Raw genomic sequence first — 16481 nt, 5'->3', positions numbered from 1 at the left:
CCATCATAGGAGCATTAGTATTATTTTTAACTTGCTTATTCTTAAAATTTTAGTATTATCTAATTGTTTAGTTCGCTTCATTTATCTTATTATTTTGTTATTATTACAATATGTTGTTACTATTTTTTTTAATTCTTTCTTAAGTTGAGGGTCTAACAGAAATAATCTCTTTATCATTATAAATAAAATAAAATACATATAACATTATCCTTTTCAGACTCAGAGTATATTATATTTTTTAATTGTTCTTGTTGAACAATAACTTTAAATGTGGGAAAAATAATAATAATAGCTTTAAGATAATCATATAAAATATCTATTGCTTTGACTCTTATAGTAAATGATTAATGCATACTTATGGTCGTTTGGTAAAGTGTATTAGAAGAAATAATTGTGTATTAATAGTAATTTATTTGATATTTTTTTTAACATATGTATAACTAATGCTTGTATTAATTATACACTCTATTGTGTATTGATGAATGTATTCTTAATACATGGAAATACATAGTATTAGTAATGCAAGAAAATTTAATGCATACATTAGTATGGTTAAAGAATCAATTATTCTCAATTTTTTTATATCTTTTCCACCATATTTCTCAATTTTTTTACATCTTTTCCACGTCTTTATAAATAAATATTTTGTAAGAAAATTACATAATACATAATACTTTTAATACACAAAATCAAATAATACACAATAATAATAATAATATGAGCATAATTATTACAAATATTATGAATACACTTTATTTATCATTATTCTTATCATTATTCTTATGCATCTTCCCAAACTACCCCTTAAATCCAATGGGTATATACTTTAATACCAAAATCCAACAAGAGTACATGTCTTCTTCTAAACCAAAAACCCCAAAAAGAAAATATAATTGTCAGCAACAGCTCCCACTTTATTCACCTGTTCATTGACCCATCCATTGATATTATAATATATATGTATATATATCATCACCATTTTCTTTCATATACCTTATTAAAAACTAAAAAGTTAAAGACTTGGGGATCCAAGAATTTACACTTACTAGCTGATAAAGATTACAACTTTGGATTATCCCAAGAACCCCATTAGTCTCTTCTTTCTAATTTCTGTGTTGTAACTGAAAAAATTTAGAACTTTGGGGGTACCCCAAGAACCCCATTAATCTCAGATTTTTGTGTTCTAACTGAAAAATTAGAACTTGGGGTCAAGTGAAGAATCTTGAAAATGGGTAATTATAGAGTATGTGTGTGTTTTACACGAAAATTCAGGGTATCTGAGGCAGAGCCACCAGCAGATGTAAAAGAGGCATTCAAGAAATATGCTGATGGTGGTAACCAGATGAGTTCAGAGCAGTTGTTGAAGTTCTTGATTGAAGTTCAAGGAGAGACCCAATTGACTGGTGCTGATGCTGATGCTATTGTTCGACAGATCCTTCAGAAAAGACACCCCATTACTAAGTTAGCGCGCCAGGCTCTTGCACTTGATGATTTTCATCATTACCTCTTCTCTGCTGACATTAATCCCCCAATCAATTCAAAGGTACCTCCCTCCGTTTTGATTTGTTTGTTTGATTTTGACTTGACACGTTTAAGAATGTAAGAAAGGTCTTTGAATCTTGTTGTCTAAAAATGTACTAAAATGTCCTTTAATCTTGTCGTCTTAAATGTGTCATGAAAAGTTGGAGTTAAAAGTTGTCATAAAGGGAAAGAGGGAAGAGGATTCTTGCTTTTGTTGTGTTGATCTTTTGTCTTATTGAGAAAGATTTTAAGTTATGTGCACTGATAGTGTCAGTCTCAAATTGAAGTCTGATGTGATAACTTGAAAATAGAGCCAGTCAGTGACACTGTCAATGTATATAACTTGAATCATTTTGGGAAAGAACGTAAAGTTTGAGACTTTGAGTGAGATTTCCCTTTTTGGGTAAAAACTACTCTCGGCTCTCGCATAGATGAGCAACATAGTGAAATGAGATACTTGGTGTGAATTGCAGAATCTCGTGAATCATCGAGTCTTTGAACACAAGTTGTGCCCGAAGCCATTAGGCCGAGGGCACGTCTGCCCGCGTGTTACGCTTTGCGTTGCCCAAAAGAACACATTCTCGAAAGAATTTCCCTTCTTTGGTGTTGAAAATTACTACCTTTTACTAATTAAGCATTATCTGAAGTGTGTGCTTTTATACAATATTAACTTGCTAAGCTCTTATTCTTGGAGATTTCAATCACTATCTCTTCTCTGCTGACCTGAATCCCCCAATCAATTCCAAGGTAGTATTTCTTGCTATTGTTGTGTTGGATCTTTTGCCTTAATAAGAAAGAACTTAAGTTATTATGTGCACTGATAGGGCCAGTCAAATTGAAGTCTGATGTGATAGCTTGGAAATTAGAGCCAGTCCAATAGTCAATGGTATATTACTTGAATCCATTTGTGAAAGAATATTAAGTATTAGATTTTGAGTGAGATTTCCCTTTTGGATAAAAATGACTCTCGGTACTCGCATTGATGAAGAACTAGTGAAATGCAAAACTTGGTGTGAATTGCTGAATCCCGTGAATCATTGATTATTTGAATACAGGCACGTCTGTCTGGGCATTACGCTTTGCGTCGCCCAAAAAAACATTTTCAAAAGAATTTTCCTTTTTGGGTGTTGAAAATTACTATTCCCTCTGACCCATTTTATGTGACACCATTTCCTTTTTATTCCATACTAAAAAGAGTGTCACCTTACTATAATTAGAAACAATTTAACTTTTAAATTTCCCTTTTACCCTTAATGAAATGATTTACCGCCACACGAATATCTAAGGATTGTTTTAGACCACAAGTTTTCAAAGTCATCTTTTTTTTTTCTTAAGCACCGTGCCAAGTCAAACAGTGCCACATAAAATGGGACGGAGAGAGTACCTTTTTATTAATTAAGCATAATTTGAAGTGTGTGCTTTTTGTACAATGTTAAATTGCCAAGCTCTTATTCTTGTAGATTTCCATCACTATCTCTTCTCTGGTGACCTTTATTTGTCAATCAATTTTAAGTTACTCTTGCTCTTATTATCTCTGTCTTATTTGGAAATGCATAAAGTTGATGACTTAGAGTGACTTTTCCCTTTCCGGGTCTCTCAGAGGTTGAAATTTAGTCCTTTTACCAATTAAGCATTATTTGAAGTGCCTGCTTTCTACATATTATCCTTTTGGGAAATGGGCTAGCCAAAAAAGTTGGAACTTCGAAACCTGATTATTTCTACCGATGTGGAGAATGAACAACTTGTCCTTTTCTTTTTTGGATCTTTAATAAGAGTAAAGAGGCTTGCCTAACTACAATCAGGAAAGTGGAGACATTCTTCAATAACATGATTAATAGCTAGGTCGACACTTAGGTGTAGTTTTAAATGAACTACTGTGGACTGAATATAGCGGAATGGATATAGATGAATGCATATAGCCGAGTTCAATAATATTGGAAATGAGGCGTAGTTGATTGAATGATTGATGGTGATGTTTTTGTGCTTCTTGGAAGATCTTTAACTCGTTACATTTACCACTTTCAGGTTGTCCATGATATGAATGCTCCACTCTCCCATTATTTTATATTCACTGGACACAATTCTTACTTGACCGGGAATCAGCTGACGAGTGACTGCAGTGATGTTCCAATCATAAAGGCACTGAAAAAAGGTGTAAGGGTGATAGAGCTTGATATATGGCCAAATTCCGACAAGGATGACGTACACGTACTTCATGGAAGGTTTGTGCATCTCCTGCCCGTTGTAGCATTTTGTTGAAGCCTAGTTATTAGAGTGGTCTGTCTCCAAGCAAGTCTTCTCTTTTCCAGAATTAGTAGTCTAGACCCTCTGGCGAACTTAGAAGGTTTGGAAGATTGCATTGGAACTTTTCTTATTAAATGCACACCTTTCACCACACAAGTATTCAGACATTCTTATTGTGCGCGTAGAAGTTACATTTATGCTTAATTATGCTATGTTCTTGTGCTTGCATAAGTGGACTCAACTGTAAAGTCTAAAACTCATTAACTATAACGGCCCCACTACTCCAACGTCTCAGTGCACCTTCTCAAGCTCCAGGTACAAGCCTTGCAAGCTGCCTTTATCTCTTCTCTAATGATCCCTCTGTAATAGTATCTGATGGGATTGTGTTATGCTCCAAGCTCTTCTCAAGTTAAGAACCAGTGCTTCCTAATTCACTATATCAAATTTCTTCAGAAATTTCTTGCTCTTGGTATGAATGCAATTGTTCCAGATTATACTGCCTTCATTCTCCAATTATCGGCCTGTTTTCAAGTTTATCACTTCATTCATCTGCTTGCATGAATGTTGCTGACATAGATTTAATCTAGAGCATCAGGGAACCAAGTGAAACTAGTTGCTATCGTACTTCACTAGACTTACCCCAAAGCCAGATCAGACATGGCTTCCATTGTTTACTCTTCTGCTAGAAGCCAATCAAAATGAAGTTTTTGTATGGTCTTAGGTAATTAATTGTTTTATCTTCCTGGCATGTGGGCAAATAAAAGACGGATTATCATGGGGCTTAAATATACGACTGGAATAGGCTGTATATGTACATGTTTTGTCTGAAGATAGAAAAGGTGGCATTGTGTAAGTCATTGATTTTTGGAGATCCTATTACTTTCAGCTTACGCCAGTTCTCAATGAAAAGACATCAAGTTCTTCTAAAATCAATACTCTGCTCTAACCACCATGAAGGCTTTTTAATGCAATTAGGTTTTTTTATAATATAATATGAAACTGGAAGATGAAGGTACTCTCAACTTCAAATTGTACTAGAAATATTACTTAAAACAAGCCAAAAAATAAAATATACTTTAATTAACTCATACAGTAAACTATTACTAATCTTCTGAAAGTGAACAGAAATGTCTATAGACAACAACAACAACATACCCGGTGTAATCCCACAAGTGGGGTCTGGGGAGGGTAGAGTGTGCATAGACCTTACCCCTTCCTCATGGAGGTAAAGAGGCTGTTTCCGAAAGACCATCGGCTCAAGTTTATCAAATCAAAATGTTTATGAATGAGGAAATAAGGCAATGAAGAAAACATGGAAACCAATACAGGAAGAAAAACAAAGCATACAAAAAAAGAACAGTAACAACGTCTATAGACAGCTATAAAAAACGTTTGCATGCTTACAGAAGTTTCTGGGATGTACTCTGACTGGCACTACTCAATCTAGAGTCTTCCTTTGTGGGCTTTGAATAGAATTTTAATACATCATCTTGTACTTTTCTTGTGGAAGCAACAAAAATTCATGTGGGGTTTTGGATGATCTCACTGGCTGTAAGTGTAGGCTTAATTGAATGTTGATGGAATATAGTAGGTCTCTGTTTGGCTTGTCCTTTTGTTATGGCGTTATCTTTTGTGCTTTCCCAAACCTTGTACCCCTAGTAAAAGTAGTGTCTAAACCTTTACTCCTAGTGAAAGCCTTGTTGGTTATGCTAGTTTGTTGAGTAGATGTAGTGACTAGAAACTTTGCATAACAGGACCTTGAGAGTCCATAAACTTCTATAGAGTCGATCATTATATCGTACAACTGTACAAGTATTTTGCTATCTGCTACATATTCCGCCTTTTCCTTATTGTGCTAAACGTGAGTTATTATATCTGACAAATATAACGAGAAGCCTAGCTTTCTCTTATAATTCTTTTTCTTTGTTCATTTAGGTATTGAAATTAATTTTTTAAGCTAGGAGTTACTACAATGAGTTGAAGTGTAAAATTACTCTTCTATTAGAGTTTTACTGTTCTTGTGCTCAAAAGATGAAGCTCTGAATTTGTGTTGTGCTTAAGATTGGAGTTTTGGAGTTGAATGTACATGAAGATTATCAAATTACTAAATGACTTGTGCGAACTCCCCGCACTTAACACTTCCATTCCAAATCTGTGAGGACAAAAATGAGGAACAATAAGATGGCCCTTGTTGGTTGTAATCTATTAGATATTGCAGCATTTTCATTTACTAATTTTCTTGATTACTTCCCATAGAATTGTAAGTTGCTTTTTCGCAAATTGTAGGACAGTGACAACCCCTGTGGAATTAATAAGATGTCTCAAGTCAATAAAAGAGCATGCATTTTCTGCTTCTCCTTACCCTGTTGTAATAACGCTGGAAGATCATCTAACGCCTGAACTTCAAGCAAAAGTGGCTCAGGTGAATTTCTATTTCTTGCTTCTATGCCTTCTTTCGCTTCAGTTGTGCCATTACTCCTTTTATTGGTTATTGAGATGTTCCTTTTTAATGTTTTACTTGTAGATGCTGACTGAAACATTTGGAGAAATGCTCTTTGTTCCTGAATCTGATAGTCTAAAGGAATGCCCTTCACCAGAAGAACTAAAGCATCGTATTATTATTTCAACCAAACCTCCAAAAGAGTACCTTGAAGCCAGTGCTAGTGTTTGTAAAGACAGACGAAATGGCTCTCAGAGGTCAAAGGAGTCCGAGGATGATGTATGGGGTTCCGAACCTTCAAGCTTGACAGCTGATCAAGAAGAAAATGAAAAGGTCTGCTGGAATTAGGATTCTTCATCTTATTCTCCTTGTATGGTCTAACATGCAACTACTTATGATAGCGGTGATTTGGATTCATTTTCTGCAGAGCGACAGTGATAAAAGCTATGAAGATGACGATGACTCCACTCATAGAGGACAGGTGGCATCTGCTTATAAACGCCTTATTGCCATCCATGCTGGCAAACCTAAAGGTGGATTGAAGGAGGCATTGAAAATCGATCCTGATAAAGTAAGACGCCTAAGTTTAAGCGAACAGGCTCTCGAAAAGGCTGCTGAATCTCATGGAGCTGAAATTGTGAGGTTTGTATTTCAGCATAACAAAACAAAGACAGTTGAGGTTGGCTTTATTAAGCCGTCTGTGGACTTGTCATGGATTTATATCCTAATTATGCTGACTTGTTTACCAGGTTCACGCAAAGAAACATTCTAAGGGTGTACCCTAAAGGTACTAGATTTAACTCCTCCAACTACAAGCCACTAATAGGTTGGATGCATGGAGCTCAGATGGTTGCATTTAACATGCAGGTTTGGTTCTGAGTTTTCATTTTCTCACATTATACAAGTCTTCTTTTGTGGTTGATGCTTTTTACTATTTGTTCAATAACATCTCATTTCGTTAAAATGATGCTGATTCATGATCAGTGTTGTCAAAGGCTCTTAAAGCGCGCTTAAGACCGGAAGCGAGGCTCAAAATGTGTTGAGCGCTCGCGCTTAATGTGCAATTTAGTCCTATCATCAAGGTTCTTAGGCAGACTTTTCCTTGCCAATGAGCCTTTGACACTAAACAATTGAAATGTCACTTTATTGTATTTTTTTCCCATTTCTTTGTTCATATATTTACCACTCATGCTTATAATTATTAGTCTTGGACTAAACATATATATATATTTATGTTTTTTCTTCCTTTGTGCCCTTTTTTCTTTTGATAACACTCTTCTTGATAAAATATTAAGCTCATCACTCTGCTATTCTGCATTTAGTGCTATATAGTCGTATGAAATAAAACTTTGGTTCCTTAAATTGCATTTTGGGAGTTCTTAACCACACTTAGATAGCGCTTGATAGAACACAAGAACTGCAAAATCTGTGTCAAGTCAGTTGTGCTTCTTATCAGATATATGCTCGTTCGATATTCCATCTAGTTTTATTAGTATTCTTCACCCCCTTCTGATAAGAACGGTTAGGATCATTTCTGTTTTTCAGCATTATTGGCTGTCAAGACTTGAACTGTAGCATAGATCATAGTGCCTACTTAAGCATCTCCGAACTGGCATTATCCAACTAATTAAATACCTCTGCTTATTTTACTGTATTGTTTCTTTGATTCCTAAACGGATCATGCTAGCGATTATATCCTTCCCTAATGCTTTTTATGTATGTGTGCTATTTCAAACTTGCGATCAGCTTATCACATTTGAACAGATATTTACAAATTTTACTGAAGAGAATCACGTATTAACGACTGTGACAGGGATATGGTAGAGCATTATGGTTGATGCACGGGATGTTCAGGTCAAATGGAGGCTGTGGCTATGTTAAAAAGCCTGATTTCTTACTGAATGTTGGTCCTAATAATGAAGTTTTTGATCCGAAAGCAAAGTTGCCGGTTAAGAAAACTTTGAAGGTAAGCAAATGACACTGTAGATACAACCTTCTTTAATACGTGTGTGTACTTATGCTCTCATTATTGGACAGGTGAAAGTATATATGGGAGATGGATGGCATTTAGATTTTAAGCAAACTCACTTTGATTTGTATTCACCCCCGGACTTCTACACAAGGGTAAGCTGGTTGTGTTCTTTCTTCGACACCATTGTCTATCTAAGATGTCAGATTAATTAGAGGCAGATGCAGCCTTAGTTGAATCCAGTAATTCCGTCACGGAGTGAAAATTAGTAAAATTTCAATAAATACTGTATTTTGAATCCATAATTTCAAAAGTGCAATTGGATTCATGATAAGAACTTAGAGGTTGAACCCATCCAATCTAAATCTTGAATCTGCCTTTGTTTGCAGGTCGGGATAGCTGGAGTACCTGCTGATGAGATAATGAAGAAAACAAAGACTAAAGAGGACATATGGACGCCGGTTTGGGATGAAGAATTTACCTTCCCTCTGACTGTACCTGAATTAGCTTTGCTGAGAATTGAAGTACACGAATACGACATGTCAGAGAAGGACGATTTTGCAGGCCAAACATGTATACCTGTTTCGGAGTTGAAAGCTGGCATACATGCAGTTCCACTCTGTGACAGAAAAGGTGAGAAATATAATTCCGTGAGGCTACTCATGCGCTTTGAGTTTGTATGAGGGTTCTTTAGTGTTCTGTGCTTCTCGTGCTTTCGTGTTTTGGATGTTTGTAATAATGTCACAATGTTCTCTCCTTGGAGAAGCTTGTATTGCAAAAAAGATTTCCATGTGGCTTTGTAGTTTGTACAGTATACTCTACAAGTAGAACTAGGTTCAAGTTCCATTTGTTTTGTGATTTCTGTTGTCTTTGTGAACATGAGTTTAAAAGACAAAAAAATATAGCAGCTGCTAAAGGGTGGCACCCTCAAGTATTCCTCCAAATTTCGGGTTTGAAGGCGATATTTATGGTAGATACCTTGGTGATTTACCTAGTAACTGTGTTGGTGGGATGTAGCAGGTAACCCGAGGGGATGGAACATTTGAAGTACGAGCAGGCTAGTCGGGACACCATTATTGTTAAGAAAAGGTTGGAAGTTGTCAATTTTATGATAGTGGAGAACCTTGTGTTTGACATTTTTCTTTCATGTGTTCCTCTTAGATCTTAGTCAATCACACCTCATAAGGTGGCATGGTATGAACTGCCTAAATAAGAATTCCTAAACATTACACAACTAGTTAAGATATTATCGATCAAGAAGTATTGGATTCTCTTTTAGATAAGCCCCGAAAGAAAGAAGGCTTGAATACCACCAACAAACGCATATTATATTGAATTTACCGGATAGTCCATGTATTGGATCTATCACATAAATAATTGCATGCTATACAGTTCTTTTAGGGTCAAATAGGGACAAATGTACTTAAATAATTGCCCAGACAGACATAAGAGCAAAGCTTTTCTAATGTGGGAATCTCAATAAAAGAAAGACACCATCATTAGGAGATCTAATAGCATATCAAAAGGAGATTCAGCTTGGTATGTTGTGTTTTTTTGGGTTTCCTTACTAATTCTTTGGAACTTGTATTGTGGTTTTGACTAATTTGGATTGAGCCGCGTAAGACTCTCTTAAGAGGAAAACGTTCTAACAATTTTCTTTTTATATCCAAGGTTCGACTCCCTTAAGAGGAAAATGCTCTAACAATTCTTTTTTTTATATCCAAGGTTTGAATTTGAATTTTCTAACTAAGAATGAAAGGATGTTTAGACATTCATGTTCTATCACAATAGGATGTATGTACCATTTGTACATGAAAACTATTTATGACTTTGGAGAATCTAATGAAATATGATATAACAAGAGTTTATTGACACTGGCGTTTTAAATGGCGGGGTGTGAGGCGAGATATTTTATTTAACATGGGACAAGGCGTAAGCCGCGAAGCACATCGTGTAAGCCCTATGAATCTTTAAGTATTTCATTTATAAGATAGCAAAATAGTGCAATAACAAAAAAAAAATATTAGAAATACATTAATAGTTTTAAAACATGATTAAAGAAACACAGAGAAAATAAAAGTTCTAAAATGATTTTACAAATATAAATAATGCAATGATATGAAAATTATTATGAGATGTGAATCAACACTTACATTTTAACTTTCAAACAATAAAAGAATTACAATTTCTTAAAATATATTACTATCACACTATGCAATTAACCTCACTCAAAGTAAATAATAAGTTTTATTAGTATGATAATTAAAATATCACTTCTTCAAGAATAAATTAAGATTACTTCGAATAGAGAGGTAATAAAATATGATAATCTTGAGACGTTAAAACAAAAACATGACGATCAATGACATGTGAAGATGTAAAATTCGACTATATCTTTTATATTAAAAAAAACGTTAAGTGATGTTCATCCTTACGGTATTCTCAAATAACAAATATGCAATACTATGACTTGATGTTTGAGTTACTCTCAATTTTCTTATTTTTATAGATTAAAAAAAAGGTTAAGCATCATTTATTTATGAAGAATTATGAGAGTCAACAGTATCAAATACGGAATCTGACACATAATTTGTATAAGAAACGTTACGCGAACCCTGAGCGTTGGGTATTAAACATGTTTTGAGCGTACAATTAGGCGTTTAGGACATAATGCTCGCATAACTAAGTCTCACACGTGAGTCTCAAGGCGTTTTATCAGTGCTCCGCTCCGAGGTGAATCCCAAAATGACCGTTGTTTTCAGGACAATCTCGGACAGGATGTAAAAAAAATTTCGTCGCGCAAATAAAAGACGTAAATCCATAGGATGTACGCCTTAGAATTTGGGGCATAAGCCTCTAACATAGAAAGCATATGTGCCGTGTTAAATTTAATTTTATTATTTCAAAAATATTTTTGCTATAAATTGTGTGTTTTAGTATTGATGTAATGAAGTCTATACTATGTTGTGGTGCTTTTTAAAAAAAAATATATAAATAAAAAAACAACTCTCATAGAACGACTTACATAAATAAATTTTTAGATAATCATATCTAAAATTGATATGAAATATCATGAATATGAAAAGCAAAGAAAACATATTAATAAGAGGATAAATATTTCACTAAAACTTCAAAACGCCCTCTTAATATTCTTTTTCAATTGTTTGCAACAATTTGAAGTTTCCAAATAAAAGCAATATTTCTTGAAACTATTATAATAATAGTTTAAATATATTCTTTTAAATTTATTATATTTGGTGAAAAGTCACTCATTCTTTTTACCAGAAGAATTGAAGAGTTTTGGATCAGTCTGATAATAAACAATTTCTCCATTGTCACTAACATAATGATCCTTCTTCATGCTTTTCACTAAATTTCCAACCAAATGAAATGGAATTGCCCCTGATTTTTTTGGCTCTCTATAATATTTCCCAAATACTGGCTTTGCTGCTTTTGTCTGTAAAAAAAATAAAAAAAGATGCAAAAAATATTTATGTATTAGTGAAATAATTGAATATAATGAAACAAAAATAAAGAAATTTTAAGTATTTATTTATTTGGTTTCCTCATATCTGATATCTACATTAAAGGCCGACTGATTCAAATTTGCACTATGTAAAGCCAATTTTAGGAGGAAACGTTCTCAAACATGATTTTTTTTTTTCATGTATAAGACTTAAATCCAAAATATCTAATTAAAGATAGAAAAAGTATTTGAACATAAAATAATTTAGAGAAAAAAAATGAAATTTGTTAAAGGAAAATTAAGACTCATAAAACAAATTTTCAATATTTTATCAGTATTTTTGCAACTACTAAAACACTAAACTTTAGTAATTTGCAAACAGTTGTTCACCAAAATATTTGGCATTTGAAAAATACTAATTCCTCTGTAATATTTTATGTAACATAAGTTTCTCATTATTTTATCACACAAAAAAATGGCATCTTTTTGTATTTTTAAATTTTTTTATTTAATTTAAACTTCCATTATCTCATTCAATTATTTATACTCAAATAATATCACATAATTTAAGGCGAAGGGAGTTAACAAAATATTTTTTATGATCAAACGAGGTTAAAGTCTCCAAATTGAATTATTTTTTAAATATTTCATTAGGATATGCAGCAAAAATTGAGTACTTTCGAATATTGAACTTCAGTATTAACAAATAGTGATAATAAGTACTAAAATATTTTTTATAACACAAACGAAAAAAATGAAAAATAAAAAAATAATTACCGCTTCCACAAGGTGATAATGAGGTATCTGAGGAAAAAGATGATGAATAACATGGGTGCCAATATCATGGTGAATATTATTAAAAACACCATAATCACGATCAACTGTAGTTAATCCTCCTCTTAAATAACTCCACTCCTACATTTTTCAAGAAAAAAAAATATTACATTAATTATTAAAAAGATTTCACGATAATTTAAATATAAAAAATAAAAAAAAAATTAAGTTATATATATCGACCTTGCCACGATACCAAGGCAGCTTTTCTTCATGGCCATGGTGGTGCAAATATGTGACAGAATCCAACCACATCACAAAAATCTATCAAATAAAATAAAAATGTCAGGCCAAAGTGGGTCATAATAAAGGGACATCTCATAAATTTTAATAAAACTTTTGAAATTTTAAAATTTCAATAATTTAATAATAATTGAAAAAATGTTCCATTCTTTTGATATACATGAAGAGTTTACTATTATTGTTTCTTTTCAAATTTCATATTATGTTTCAAATATAAAGAACCACACGTGCAAGTGCCCCACAGACACGACTATGCTGTGTCACTTTCATATAATGAGAGTGAAAATAGGGATATTAAAAATTTATGATTTTTTTTTTTTTACGACTAACCATATAAGGAATTCCGTAAAGCTTAAGCAGTTGGAGAAAGCCGACGACGGAGCCAAGATAGAAGAGGAGAGCAACCATGAGTGTCCAACACAATGTTGATGTTATAATAAATTTTCTCTCATTAGGTTGAAACAAATCACTGTATGGATTAAAATGAGAACCTTTTTTTCCTGGACTTCTCCTCATCTGCATCACAAAAAATATATTTATAAACACAAATTCAGAGAAAAAAATAATTTCTAAAATTACATATTATATATGAAAAATCATCAAGAATATTATTACCAAGTATAATGGGTATGCTATCAAGGGAAAAGGAATTTTGAATCTAAAAAGTTTTGTTGCATAATCCAATTCCTTGAATAGCTTTTCTGGCATCTGCAAAAAATATATATATATATATAAAAAAAGAAAGATTTTTTATATATATATAAAATTTGAAATGTTTATATTAATTAGTGTAAATATTACCGGCACCCAAGATTCATCAGCTTCAACATTTCCATGATTTTGATGATGAGTTTTGTGGCTAATTCTCCTGCAATAATTTTTTTTTTGGGGAGAAAATGAACTTTAGTCTAAAGTATTTTCATATCGTCGCATGATATGAAAATCATTCAAGTTATGAAAACAATCACTAACAAACTCACGTGCTCCAATCCAACTCTACGAAAAGCAAAAACTTAATGTATCAGACTGTATCTTTACAAAAAATAAATGGGAGATGAGATAAAGAGAACCAACCATCCATGATAGGGCACAAGGATAAAAGAATGAAGAATGTGTCCAACCACACTATTTAATAATGCACTATCAGAAAAACTTCCATGACCACTACAAAAAAAATAAAATAATAACCAACATATCAATTAACATAAACAAATGATACATCAATTAAAATAATATTTTTCTTAAAAAAAAAATTAGTTTAACTTACCAATCATGACCAAGAACAAAGATTGCCCAAAACATAGTACCTTGTAAAGCCCAATAAATTGGCCAAAATTTCCAATTATCAAAGAAAATGGCCATGGTTATCAATGCAAAAACAATAACAATATCTCTAAGAACATAACTTAGGGATTTCCATGGATTTTTAACCCAACAATGCTTTGGAATTGCAGCCCTAATTTCAGATAACTTAAATGGAGGTAAAGCACTTGAATCAAATTCCAATTCCAATTCCAATTTTTCATTGTGAGAAACAAAATCCACTCCAAGAGATCCCATTGTTGTCAACAACCCTGCTTAAAAATGAACAAAAGAACAATGTGAATTTATAAATTAATTACAGAATTCGAGTCAAAGTTACTGTGTTTTGTTATAGTACATACCTTTAATTCAAGATTTACTTAAAGTAAATTTCAGATACAGACTAATAATAACATGTTTGACCAAACAAAACTATATTTATAATGTGAGTGTATTTTGCTAACAAACTATATCAATGTAAATGTATTTACTTTATAATTTACGAAGATACCCCTGTCAAATTCTCATATTTATATATAAATAACAAAATACGCTGAATCTAAATTTTGAGTTGATATAAAGAGCAGAATCAACCGACTCTAAAATTAGATTGGTCATATAAGAAAGGAATAAAAGAATAAAGCAAACTCTTTTGAGATATTTCATAAAAGAATATAATCTATTTTATTCGGAATTTTAGCAATAAACAGTGTGGTGTGAAATGAAAGGTCGTTATGAAACAGAATTTATAATATATAGTTCAAAAGGTCATATTCAGAGTATAAAACATATCTTAGTGGCCGACACGTGCAATGTTTTACTTTATCATATAACATCTTAGGGAAAAACACAAAGAATAATATAAACATGAAGTAATGGTACAATTTTAGGAAATAGTAAGTGATTTTTAACATATTTGATCCATCTGTCAAAATAATTACAATCGCAAGTGGTGTTTTTATTATAAGTCATACAGAAATAATATGAATATCAAATCAGTACTGTATTTAGGAGTCGTTTGGTGTGAGGTATAAAGTATAATAATTTCAAGCTAAAATATAAGATTATTTTATCCTGAGTTTGATTGAAGGTATTAGATAGTCATGAGATTATTTATTCCACCATTTATATTTTAGTAATGAGATAAGTTATCCCATATACATGATTGAAATAACTTATCCTAGGATAGTTAATTCCAAGATAACTTACTCCCAACCAAACGACTCCTAATAGATTTAAAAAAGAAGCTACTCTAAAAAAAATGGTCCAAATAGAATGTTGTCCCAAATGCCCCTCAGCTAATTCTTTCGTGAACAATGTAAAATTCTTGTTTAGGGTGAGTTATAAGGTATAATAATATCAGGTTATTCTGAATTTGATTTAAGGTATTAGGAAGTTGTGCGATTATTTATTCCACCATTTATAATATGTATTGTGGAATAACTGGGATAAGTTATCTCGGAGATAACTTGTTCCCAACCAAACAACAGGGGTTGTTTGGTTGAGAAACAACAAAATTAATTATCACAGAATTGTTATTCCATCCACAATAAGTTATCTCGCATTTTTATCTCAATCAAACATGAATAAACTCATCCTAAAATTAATCACAAAATTAATTATCTCTTATCCCCTCGTATAAAACCAGCCTTAAAAAATTGAAAAGAAAATGGCTGGATAATGCACCATTACCATATTTATAACAATAACATATTTCATAAATCGAATTCGAAAAAGATAATGTATAACCAAATTAAACATTAAAAATCGATCCAGTAAATTTCAAATACCAAAAATACCAATAAATGAAATGTCAAATTTGAAAATTATGATAATCAGATTCATAAATCATTAAAAAAAATGAAAATGTAATAGATTAAAACAATTTCATATTCCAAAAAATAAAATAAAAATAAAATAAAATTGGGTATTCAATTTCATGTACCATACAATTAATGCAGAAGAGCTCTCGGCTGTGGGGAGGGCGGCTGCTACCCTTATGCTACCAAGCTGCTGCCGCTGCCGCTGCCGCTGCTTTTTAATATTTAAGAGGCGGCTGATAGCTAGGGTTTTGCGGTTGATGAGAGGTTTTAGGATCTAACCCCTTCTCCCCACTTAGGTCTCTAGATCTCGTTTTATTTATAGTGTTTTTTATTTATTTTGGGTGAGCAAGATTAGTTCCTTTTTCAATATGACAAAAAATTAGCATAAGAATATTCATGTTTCACTCTGAAATTTGAAGAAAAAAAATAGTTTTTATTTTTAAATTAAAAAATAATATAAAAAAGTTAAAGTTGTGCTCAGATATGAATACATATTGGAATTATTGTTTTACTTTGTGTGAGTAGTTTGAAGTGAAAATAATTTTTTGTTATTTTATAAAATTTCTAAAAATTTCAAAATCTGGCTAAATGTGTTTTTCTAAGTTTAACTCGAGAAAAAATTAAATAATTTTATGGCTA

The 16481-nt window shown here is 32.3% G+C and overlaps 2 protein-coding genes across 5 annotated transcripts; one reads left to right on the top strand and one right to left on the bottom strand.

Annotated features, from left to right (window-relative positions):
- Nucleotides 1-869: 869 nt before the first annotated feature.
- On the top strand, nt 870-9118 carry LOC129898964 (phosphoinositide phospholipase C 4-like). The gene is made up of 9 exons (XM_055973691.1): nt 870-1543; nt 3547-3743; nt 6052-6187; nt 6290-6538; nt 6633-6847; nt 6955-7072; nt 8019-8171; nt 8243-8329; nt 8564-9118. Exons 1-9 carry the CDS (start codon nt 1229-1231, stop codon nt 8855-8857), a joined length of 1764 nt encoding a protein of 587 aa, XP_055829666.1. The 5' UTR covers nt 870-1228; the 3' UTR covers nt 8858-9118.
- A 2255-nt stretch (nt 9119-11373) lies between these two features.
- LOC129901404 (omega-3 fatty acid desaturase, endoplasmic reticulum-like) lies at nt 11374-16149 on the bottom strand. 4 transcript variants are annotated; one of them, XM_055976558.1, is made up of 9 exons: nt 15965-16149; nt 13985-14294; nt 13792-13881; nt 13519-13585; nt 13333-13425; nt 13048-13233; nt 12658-12738; nt 12418-12555; nt 11374-11631 (listed from the first exon to the last, which is right to left on the bottom strand). In XM_055976558.1, exons 2-9 carry the CDS (start codon nt 14275-14277, stop codon nt 11440-11442), a joined length of 1140 nt encoding a protein of 379 aa, XP_055832533.1. In that variant the 5' UTR covers nt 14278-14294; nt 15965-16149; the 3' UTR covers nt 11374-11439. The 4 variants fall into 4 exon arrangements, with proteins under 4 accessions (XP_055832533.1, XP_055832530.1, XP_055832532.1 ...); XM_055976555.1 differs by having other exon boundaries at nt 13985-14291; XM_055976557.1 differs by having other exon boundaries at nt 15970-16149.
- Between the last annotated feature and the right edge of the window lie 332 nt (nt 16150-16481).

This window comes from Solanum dulcamara, chromosome 8 (genome assembly GCF_947179165.1).
Source record: "Solanum dulcamara chromosome 8, daSolDulc1.2, whole genome shotgun sequence".
NCBI classification, from domain to species: Eukaryota; Viridiplantae; Streptophyta; class Magnoliopsida; order Solanales; family Solanaceae; genus Solanum; species Solanum dulcamara.
This window is presented reverse-complemented; position numbering and strand designations above follow the sequence as displayed.

Bases quoted from the DNA above. Each gene is read 5' to 3' on its own strand.
- LOC129898964 (XM_055973691.1), top strand. From the start codon at position 1,229: ATGGGTAATTATAGAGTATGTGTGTGTTTTACACGAAAATTCAGGGTA. The intron at 6,188-6,289 runs GTGAATTTCTAT...TTTTACTTGTAG, and splicing joins TTCAAGCAAAAGTGGCTCAG to ATGCTGACTGAAACATTTGG. The intron at 6,848-6,954 runs GTTTGTATTTCA...CTTGTTTACCAG, and splicing joins CATGGAGCTGAAATTGTGAG to GTTCACGCAAAGAAACATTC.
- LOC129901404 (XM_055976558.1), bottom strand. From the start codon at position 14,277: ATGGGATCTCTTGGAGTGGATTTTGTTTCTCACAATGAAAAATTGGAA. The intron at 12,739-13,047 runs GTTAGTCGTAAA...TTTATTTGATAG, and splicing joins TTTACGGAATTCCTTATATG to ATTTTTGTGATGTGGTTGGA. The intron at 12,556-12,657 runs GTCGATATATAT...TGAAAAATGTAG, and splicing joins TGCCTTGGTATCGTGGCAAG to GAGTGGAGTTATTTAAGAGG.